Source organism: Alligator sinensis, unplaced genomic scaffold (assembly GCF_000455745.1).
Source record: "Alligator sinensis unplaced genomic scaffold, ASM45574v1 scaffold49_1, whole genome shotgun sequence".
Lineage (NCBI taxonomy): Eukaryota > Metazoa > Chordata > Crocodylia > Alligatoridae > Alligator > Alligator sinensis.
This window is the reverse complement of record NW_005841970.1, coordinates 1,466,745-1,477,065: the sequence shown is the minus strand read 5'-3', so window position 1 is coordinate 1,477,065 and position 10,321 is coordinate 1,466,745. Positions and strand designations below refer to the sequence as shown.

At 42.7% G+C, this 10,321-nt stretch overlaps 1 protein-coding gene across 2 annotated transcripts in view; it reads right to left on the bottom strand.

Moving 5' to 3' along the window:
• CPE (carboxypeptidase E) overlaps positions 1 to 8,533 on the bottom strand; it is a 48,334-nt gene extending 39,801 nt beyond the window's left edge. For both annotated transcript variants that reach the window (XM_025200555.1, XM_025200554.1), the window contains exon 1: positions 8,512 to 8,533. In XM_025200555.1, coding sequence (XP_025056340.1) covers positions 8,512 to 8,518 — 7 coding nt within the window. In that variant the 5' untranslated portion in view covers positions 8,519 to 8,533. The remainder of the gene's footprint in view (positions 1 to 8,511) is intronic.
• Between the last annotated feature and the right edge of the window lie 1,788 nt (positions 8,534 to 10,321).

Here is a 10,321-nt window from a genome sequence, read left to right as displayed (position 1 = left end):
CCCCCAGCCACTGCTGATAGTTGCCAGCTGGCAGAGAGGTGGGGCTGGGAAGAGGAGCTGCTCCAGCAGCCTCCTGGGAGGCATGTGGGATTGGCCCCCACCTGCTGATCTTGGCCACTGTAGGCAGGCACTGAGCCCCCTCCACCAACTGGCAAATGTCTGTTTGGTTAATTCCCCCTGTAACTTATAGCACTTTAAGTAAAGTACAATAATTAGAGCATGTCCACCAGGGGCTTTTTGAATGTCTGTAATTAGCCTCAGTAACTAATGACTTGTCTATATGGATATAAATACATGTAATCTTTGGAGCAGAATCAGTTGCCCCTGGATGAATCCTGACACAGTTGCTTCATTTCAGTGCCGTCTAAAAATGTTGCTGGGATCCCTGCCCTCCTGGGGCTTTGGGAGCCCTGTGCTGTGGGACAACAGCCTTGGGTGTTACACCCCAACTAGGGGCACACCTCTGCAACCAGAAAAAACAAAGCATGTGTATCATGCTATAACTCCCAAGTCAAGGTACATGTTGGGGAGTGGCAGCATAATACATGTGCCCAGGGAATCCCTTGCAGAGGGACTGCAAGGGCATACAGGATTGGGCCCCTGAAGCCCTGACAGCAGTTGCTCAGGGCTGACTGCTCTCTCACCATAGGAAACAGACATCAGCCACAAAATGGCAGCACAAACTATTCTTAGATATGATCGCAAATTTGGGTGCTTGTGGCATGCCAAAGGGCCATAACATCTATTCTCTTGGCTTTTTTGGCACCATAAAAGTCTTTATGGTGCCACAAAAGCACATCTGTTTTCAGGCACATGCGTAAAATGCCTGGCCTAACTACAGTGGAATTGATTGTTCCACTGCAGCTATGCTGCTCTAAGCCTCCCATGTGGACACTCTTGTATTATGGCTTTTACTCTTAGCCAATTTAGTACTCTTTGGAACACTTAGCCAATTTTTCCTGCATAAACACACATAAGTACTCACTATTGTTTCTAGTGAATGTTATTCGTCAGAAAGTCTAAAGAAGGGTTTTTTAAAGTGAAAAGTAGCCTTTTTGATTAATTACAGCAAGACAAAGTTACCCTATTTTAAAAAGAACGACTTTAAACAATCATCAACCTGTAAAGACCAATTAAGGAAACAAACTGAATCAGAACATGAGCTTTCAGTTTTTTACCTTTGTTAGTACACAGTGCTAGTACTAGTATACAGTGCCTAGGAAAGACTGAGAAATAAATTGTCATCTACTTGAAACATCCAATATTGTTAGGGGTTCTTTTGTCTATGATTGGTCACTCAAGATAGGAGATGACCTAGTAAGAAAGCTCTCTTTCATTCTTTCCGAAGTGCTATACAATGTCATATACCAATCAGAAAAGAAGTTTGTTCTTCCTATCTTCCCTATTAATATGTATTGCCACATTACAGCGTCAGGATTTTTTTTTTTTTTTGAAGAGAAGAAGGAAAAAAATCACTAGCAATTGCTGTTGTACAATTTCTTGGTTCAAGTAAAGAGTCTTCCAAATCAGAACTCCCTACCTTTAAAAGTGGGCTGATGCTGAATCGAGAGAAAAAACATATACAGTAACAAAGGACTCTGATAAATTAGGTGATATCCCTGCTTTTCAACTGGTCTGTTGTGATAACCCTTGCCATTATGCACTGTTTCAACTCTTGCATGATTTTATCTGCTAATCTCTTCACAAGCTTCAGGAGTTAAAAGACCAATGCTTTAAGCTGCCTAAAAAATAGCATGAGATACAGTTTTGATATTTGCTTCAAATATTTTTGAGATGGGAACCATTAGGTGAAGTCAGACCTGAAGTGAAGGAGAGAAAACGCAAGCTGGTATTAAGAATGATGTAATTTTAAGGTACTGCTAAGCAACCTCTACTGCAGATCACTTCACTCTAGATTTCCAAGCCTTCCTACGATATATAATATTCATTTTTAACCTGTTCTTTAATTTGATAGCCTGCATTTTAAGTTATTCATCCATCAGACCAAAACTGCCTGGGCCTGGATGTTTTCAGCATACTAAGTTTCCTGAGCCAATCTGTCTCCTCTTTCATATCAGCTCCAGCATAGAAACCATTTATTAAATGGTCTCCAGCATCCTGTTAAACACTGAAACAGGAAAAGAGATGATAATTTAGAGTAAGCCAAGGAGAGGAAGCCAGTTTGATGTAAAAGCTAAGCAAATCAAGTCTGGTGTGCAAGAGGAAAAGATTAATAATATTACAATTTGTTGACTCAAGAATAATGATATCAGGTCACCAAGCTGGGTAAATCCTTTGTCCTAATAGCAGAGGGGAAAAAGGTTGTTTCTTGGGTTTGTATCTGCATTTGGGACTGTCAGATAGAGAATACCAAATGGACCTTGACGTTGATATTGGAAGCTGCAAACAACAATGCAGCTGTAAGCTACAAAATAGACTTTTAAAGGCAGATGAATTCCATTTTATTTAGCCTATATTCTGTAATAGCTTCAGGGGCTGCTTTGGGCCACATATCAAATGCTAACAGCCTGTTTGTTCCTTATATGGGCCAAACCATAAAGAAATGGTAACAGCCTCAGAGTTCCCTCTCAGAATTGCCAGTAGGGTTCATCCTGTGAGGAGCACTCAGGTTCTGAACTCAGAGAAGGAAGTAAGGCAGGGGAGATACCATGATGATGGTTTCTGCTCAGGTGGTTTTATCGACCTGGCAGGGGAGATTCTCCTCTTCTCAGCCTTGAATGACCCAGTGTAATTGAGGGTGAAGGCAGGTCTTTTCAGCGCGAGCAGGTTGACCCCTGCGAGATTCTCTAATGCCTCCAAAGTCAGGAACTTGGCTATACAATGTATGGTGATGGGGGATTGCTCTTGGGCTTTCCCTCTGGCTTGCTCCTTCCGCCTTTTGGCTAGGGGTAAGCAAAACTAGGGGACATCTGAATTCCAAGGCCTCCAGGCTTGGGGCTTGCACATAGGATGTCTACCATGGATTTGGGAGTATCTGAAATCCCAGGTTAAAGAGTCTGGGAGATAGGATACTTGCCAGTGGTAGTGACACACAGACTTGAATGATTGAGGTCTGCTCTGTCTATAGAATTCAGAACTGATCTGGCTGATTTGGCCAAAGACATTTAAAAAAAAATAAAGAAGTCAGACGTGGGGTAATGGTTGAAGTACCCAGAAAAGGACAACAGAAGGTTCAGCTTCTGCCACTGAACAGGGCCTAAAGGGTAGGAAGTAACTTCAGTATGAACAACCTGAAGTTTTTTAACTAGGCAGTTGCATAATGAACTCACCATATGCCAATCCTGTTTTGTGCAACTTGATATAATATAACGCTCCCTGATTTTTACCCCCTAGATGCAGACAGGCAGAAAGGTTAGTTAAAAATAACAAGGCATATTCTTTACAAAAGGATGAATAATAGCTATTTCCTACAATTATACCCAGTCTGCCGCCATTAAATCAAGCACATCAAAGTACAAGCAACAGTGGGATCAGAAACCAAACAGCTTTGCTCAGTGCAGTCGGATTATTTTTCTTCCTTTGAGCAACATTAAAAGCTCAGCAAATCCATCTTTATTTTGTGGTCTTTTCATCCCATTAAAATGTTGCCATCCCTTTTATGGTATTGGCAGTGAATCACAGAGGTTCCTTCCTGCATAAAGAAACAAGGTATATTGATGAAAATGAACATTTTCTTTTCTGTTATCTAGGGGCACATTATTGAACCAATTAAATGTTACCATTGACTTCACTGGCAACAGGATCAGAGATTTGGGTTTGACTGACTACTGCCTTGCATCTGATGTGGTCCTGTACAGAAGCATAACAGGCAACTTGGTTTCCTGGGCCTCAGCAGTGCATGGGGCAGCAATAGCCAAAAACTGTTATTTTTACATGCCCCTTTCCTTCCCTACTCCCAGTTTGCCCTGGGGGCTGCTGCCCTGGTCACCCTGCCCTAGTTACAATACAGGTCCTTTACACCTGTGTGTGACAAAGGAGCCTACCTGTGGCCAGTCACCGTACCAGCTGCCCCTCTGTCTCAGGCAGTCTACCCTGTCTTTCCTGCCATGACTTGTTGGGATATACAAGATGTAATAAATGGGAGGGTGCTTATTTAATGCCCCAATGCCATGGGGTATACACATGGCTCCGACCTTCCCTTACCATGTCCTATGCCTCACAGATGGCATCAAAAATTGTAGTAGCTCCAGCCACAGGCCGAGCCAAACTCTGCCCCTTGCTGGGTCTCTCATAGTCAACTCATTCACTCCACCCACTCTCACAGGGCCTCATTCACTCTGCCCCCATTCAGAGGACCTCATTCAACCCACCCTGCTCCATGAGCAGCCTTTTTTGGGCCATCAGGCTTGCCTACTTACATTCTGGGTGATCCCGTGTAGCCCTTCAGGTGCCACCATGCACCCTACTCTACATGGCAATGGCCCTTCTGCCTAACACTAGGCTGACTTTAGCTACTAGCTCGTCTCTGAGCAATTGGCTCTTACTAACACTCTTTTGGGGCTGGTCCATGTGCAGCCCTTCAGGTCCGCTTCAGCTGACCCTACTCTGCAGGCCTTGGAGCAGTCCTTCAGGCTTGCCTCAGCAATCCCTGTCCTACACCCATTACACACAGTCCTTCAGGCCCACCTCGGCAAACCCTACTTTGTGTGGGACTCTACTTATTCCTGCCCCACTTCCTGTGGGGATTCTCTACCCCCTCACTGGGGCCAATACTATGCCACCTTCCTGGGGCTTGGGGTCTTACACCCCCCAGAGGCTCAGGTGCTTCTCCTTAGGTGTGCCTGGCCCCACTGTCTCTTCATAACCACCGGGTAGTGGGGCTGGGGTTATAAGGTGCCCCTACTCACCTTTCACTGGGGAGGCAACTGGCCTGGCATTTCTGAGGAGCTACCCTACCACAGGCAGCCCCACCAGGCCATCCTTCCCTAGCAGGATGCAGTTTCAAGTCATACCCAGGACCATACTCATCCTCATAGCTCCTGCCCTTGCCTTCAAGACGTTCCTGAGGACCCACTCAGCTGGGTGGTGCCTTTCCAGCTGCCAGGAGCAGATGGCTGGATCAGCCCTGAGGGCCTTAGCTAAGATGGAGTCCACTCAGCCCTCTTCTCCAATCACCTGGCACTCCTGTGGTCATGTAACCCCCTCATCAGGGCTGGCCTACACCTGCTGGATGTCCTGCTGCCTTCTTTGGCCTTTAAAGTGACAGGCAGCAAGGTGCTCTGTCACACTGTGAAAACAGTTTCTGCCTTAAAAGTAGTTGTACAACACTACGGGCATGTCTGAACCCTTTCATGCCACATGGAGGGGAGCCACCATAAGCATAGCCCCCTCCTGGCTGCAAATCCAGGAAATGGGTCATGGAGCCATCTTAAAGCAGCACTGAGTATGCATCCCCTCACTACTCTTAGGCCATCTGCCTTAAGTGTGCTTATTGGCATGTCTTCAGCTCCGTCCTAAGGCAGCCACATCACCTTATTTCCAATATTTGGTGTGTGCAGAACAGCATTGAGTGGCTGGGGTGTCTTTTCAGGTACAAGATGGTGGCAGTTTACTTGAGCCTTAGAAACCTGCTTCTCCTGTCCCACTGGTGACAATGAGGTGTTAGGAAGCCACAAAGGCTGTGCCCCTAAAAAATCAGTGGAACCAAGAAGCCATAGTACCCTTGCTTTCCGATTTGTAAACAATATTTTACACAGGTGCAAATGAGAGTACGTGGTGTAAAGCAGTGGAAAATTAAGTCCAAAGTCTTTTTATGAGTCTGTAATGGGTAATGCAATCATTGAATATTATTCAGTAGAAGAGCTGAGGATTTTTTTTCCATTGATAATGTCAGTTTGTTGCCTAAAGAGCAATAATAGCTGGGGCCAGAGAGGAGACTAGGGCATTAGGTAGTCAAACAACAAGTTGGACTACTTCATGCACAAGCGGAGGGCAACAAAAATGGTTAGGAAGCTATGGCATTTGACTAATGAGAGAACTGGGCTTATTTAGTCTGCAGAAGACTAAGGGGGGATTTAATAGTAGCCTTCAACTCCCTGAAGGATGGTTACAAAGAAGATGGAACTAAACTGCTGTCAGTGGTGGCAGATAACAGAACAAGGAGCAATGGTCTCAAGTTGCAGCAAAGGAAGCTTAGTTTGGATATTAGGGAAAACTATCTCACGGTGGGGGGGGGAGGGGGTAGACAAAACAGGGGCCCCAAATTGAAGCAGTGGATTTTTAAAAACACTGCTTCAATTTAGGGCCCTTTAAACCCCCGTGTCATGCATACACCCAAACATACCTGCCTCTCTGGTGGCGTGGAGGGGAGGACTATCTGCTGGTAGGTAGAGTAGTCCCTGGGCTCCAGGCGGGGGCTGGTGCTTCCCTCTGCAGCAGCGGTGGCCCCCCATAGTGCTACCTGCCTGCAGGCACCTGGCTCGGACGGTCTCAGGGGGCATGACAGCCATGGAGGGAAGCACCGGGCCCCAACGCAGCTCAGGCAGGCAGGCAGGCTCCAGGGGAAAAAAATAAATTGATCAGGCTCATCACTTTTCTTGGGAGGAGCCTGCCTTCCCAGGCTGCTGTCAGGCTGCATGCATGGGCTTCCTGCAGAGCCCCTGAGCTGCACAGAGCCCAGTGCTTCACTCTGCAGTTGTAGGGCAGCAAAATAAAACTCCTCAGAGGAGTTTTAGTTTGCTGTGCCCTAAGTCATTTAAGAGGTGTACTTGGTAGCTGTGTTGGTCTGAGACAAAAAGACACAAAAAACTAGAACTCTTGGTTCCAAAATGATACCTTTTATTAGACCAACTGGAAATGGCAAGAAAATTGTCCTTTTCTGCAAGTTTTCGTGATCAAAGTCCCTTCGTCAGGCTCTGGGAAAAGCGTAGATGGTACAAGATGGTAAAAAGTCCCCATAGGTAGGAAATAAATTTCATTTTTGCACAGAGGGAGCTGAAGATGGAAGTCTGTCCCTCTGGGTCCATACGAGTGTCTTTGTGAGCTGTGCTGAGTAGCTCTTTGATGTGCTGATCAGGTAGAATTCCTCCCCTGGAGGTGTCAGATGGCAGGCAGGGAGGCAAAAAAGAGCCTGACGAAAGGACTTTGATCCCAAAAGCTTGCAGAAAAGGACAATTTTCTTGCCATTTTCCAGTTAGTCTAATAAAAGGTATCATTTTGGAACCAAGAGTTCTAGTTTTTTGTGTGTCTTTTTGTCTCAGACCAACATGGCTACCAAGTACACCCCTGAAACATGGAAGAGGCCAAATTTTAGCCAATTTTTTAGTCTGGGATCCTGGGAGTTTTTAAGACCCAGCTATACAAAGCCTTGGCTGGGATGATCTAGTTGGGGGTGGCCCTGCTTTGAGCAGGCGGTTTGATTAGATGACCTCCTGACCCTCATTTTCTATGATTCTAAGTTGTGAAGTATCCTGGCAGCATTTCTAAACCATAACTTTCTGACAAGAAGTCAACATTTTCCATGGAAAGCAGATACTTTTCATGAACTATTTAATTTAACAGAAAACCCAATTTCCCCACTGAAAAAGCATTGCAGACATTTTTACCAGTCATATTAAATAAAAATTTTCATAAAGTTTCTACAAATGTACTGAATAGCAAATCAAAAACGACCGCTCCATGGATATAGCATTTTCTGTATCCCCTGCTCTCAAACAACATCCAGATCTGCATATTTTATCAATGAGGTAACAGTGTCAGTAAATTACCTTATAAAAACAGAAATTGGATGAAGTGAAAAGCTGTGTGATTAGTACAAATCTTGGGCAGGAAATGCATGATAAGCATGGAAGCAGATTTCATCAAAATCAACCTTTGTCTTTTTTGCTACTTTGTCTTTTTCTAAATTAGTACCTAGGAAATGGAAAATGAGAAAGGCCAATACTTTGAGTAGATACAAGAGAAGCATTAGGACCCCTAGCTCTTTAAATCAATTTTATTTACTATCCTTTCATGCTCTTCAACAGCTTTGCCAACTGCACCCTTGTCAGAACAGCAGATGAGACTATAGATGACGCATTTCTGGAGACTGTGTGGGTGGAAAATGTCAAACAGAACCAGGAAAGAGAGAAGCATAAGCTTATCTCAACTTTAATGCACAAACAAGCACACACAGTGTGCAGATGGCCAAACAATCCCTGTAAGGAAAATCAAAAAGATGACAAAGCTGCCTGAACAATTTCTTCACAGAAAGGCCTAATTTAAAAAGCTGCAGAAATCCAATTTGGAAATGACAGCTTAAGGTCCAAGCAAAATTACCAAAGTACTTGTACAGTGTTACAAACCCAAGTATATATTACACGCACACACGCATACACACATACACAATCTTGCTAGTTTTAATTAATACTAAAATCACCAAAAGGTTTGACATGAGCTCTGGACTCTCATTTTTAACTCTAGCAGCCTCTGAGGACACCCTAGGGAACCTGCAAGCAGTGCTGAATTTATGTTAAGACTGATCTTAAGTATTGTGAAAAACAACCCTGGTACCTCTCATAATAGCTAGATGAAGTGAATCTTTCTCCTTAGCTGCTTATCTTTCTCTGTACCTCTCCACTCTTCTCTCCCACCTCGCCTTCCATTCCAGCTCTGCATTCTAGATAATATCATGGGTGAAATCAAACCCAATGCTATCAGCAATAAAACTCTCATTGACTTCAGCAGAGCCAAGATTTTGTTTACTGTCAGGACGGATCCCACATGAGAAGGAGGAGGTACTGAATAACCTTAAAGATCATTCCTTACTTGGCTGCCTTCTCGATGTACTCCCCTTCATTTTTTTTCTTTATCTCTCTATTGCTAGCTCCACCCTCACTGTCATATTCTGTTCCCCATATTTTACTTCTCTCTGAGTATTAGGGAGCCAATGACCCACTTAGAGGCAGTAAATTAAATACTGTATGACAACAGGAAAGTTTACAGAAATGATTGCTTAAGTCAAGAAAGAGGAAAGGTGTGGTGCATGGTTAAAATATGCATTTAACTAATTAATTTAACTCTTAAGCCAAAGCTACTAATTTGCTAAACAAAGAAAAAACTGTGGCACAAAGGGAACCCAAACTTCACATTTTTTCTACCTACTATGTTTTGATATAAGTATATTTATGTAATATTGGTCTTGTGTAGTATGCACACATAGTGTCCTCGACTCTGCTACTTAGGCATTAAGGTCATGTCAAGTTCATGAAAATATTTTTCCATATTACACTGTTCACAAAGTATTCCTTATATATAAAGCACACTTCTGCTCTTGACTGAAGAAATAGCATTTACAGATATTTAAAATCACATTAAAAAAAACAGAATTGGCACACTTTGCAAACTAAATTCAAACCACATGATTCCAATGAAGAAATAGGAAACAACCCAATAGTCACTGATCTTCATTAACCTATTTATGCCATCTGATACCGCAATTCATTTTATTTAACTGTACAATGTTAAAGAAAATCCCCGTATGTCAAATGAAGCTATTGTCTCAGTAAACGATAAATTCGAAATGCTTAGATCATTTCATGGTATGTTGACAATTTAGTTCTTGATGTGCCTTTTATTTATTTTCCCCTTTTTCAAATGCATAACTTTCTCTTTCATCTTGAACTTAAGTTTCATGATGAAATTATAATGAGTGCCACAAGCAAGTTTCAGTATATTTTTTCCAGCTGTCTGCTAAGTCACTAAAGCAAAAGAAACTTAGCTGCAAAATAAGAAATAAAAAATAATCAAAAATAATGTCTTAAAATTTGAAAAGCACAGGAACTTTAAGGCACGGGGACTGAAGATTACCATACTGTATATTAGTATAGATCTTACATTAGTTTAGTAAAGAAAAAGTGCCTTTCAACTTTCTCCTTAGCCAAAAAAGAAAAAAAAAAAGAAAAGAAAGTACCCCCACTCCTTGAACTAACTTAACCCTTTTTTTTCTAACTGAAAAATATTACAGGAAAATACTGTAAAACCACCTTTTTAAAAACAGATTTGCTAGTAACCAAAAGTGTAATTAAAATGATGTTGAGACTGCTTTATAGCTTCATTGCCCTGGGTTCATTTTTAGAGTCTGATACAGTAAAAACCCAAAGGACAGGAGCATACCTATTGAATTCAGTGGGATGCATTCACATGCTCAGGATTTTGCTAAATGGGAGTCTTGAGGCTTCATGCAAAGTCCAGCACAGATAACAGGAATCTTTCCTCTAACTACAGTAAGTTCAAGACCTCGTTCTGAAGATTTCTTTTTTGGCTGAAATTTTCCATAAATGGTTTCTATCCAATTTTGATTTTTTTTAAGGCAAAGGTTGAT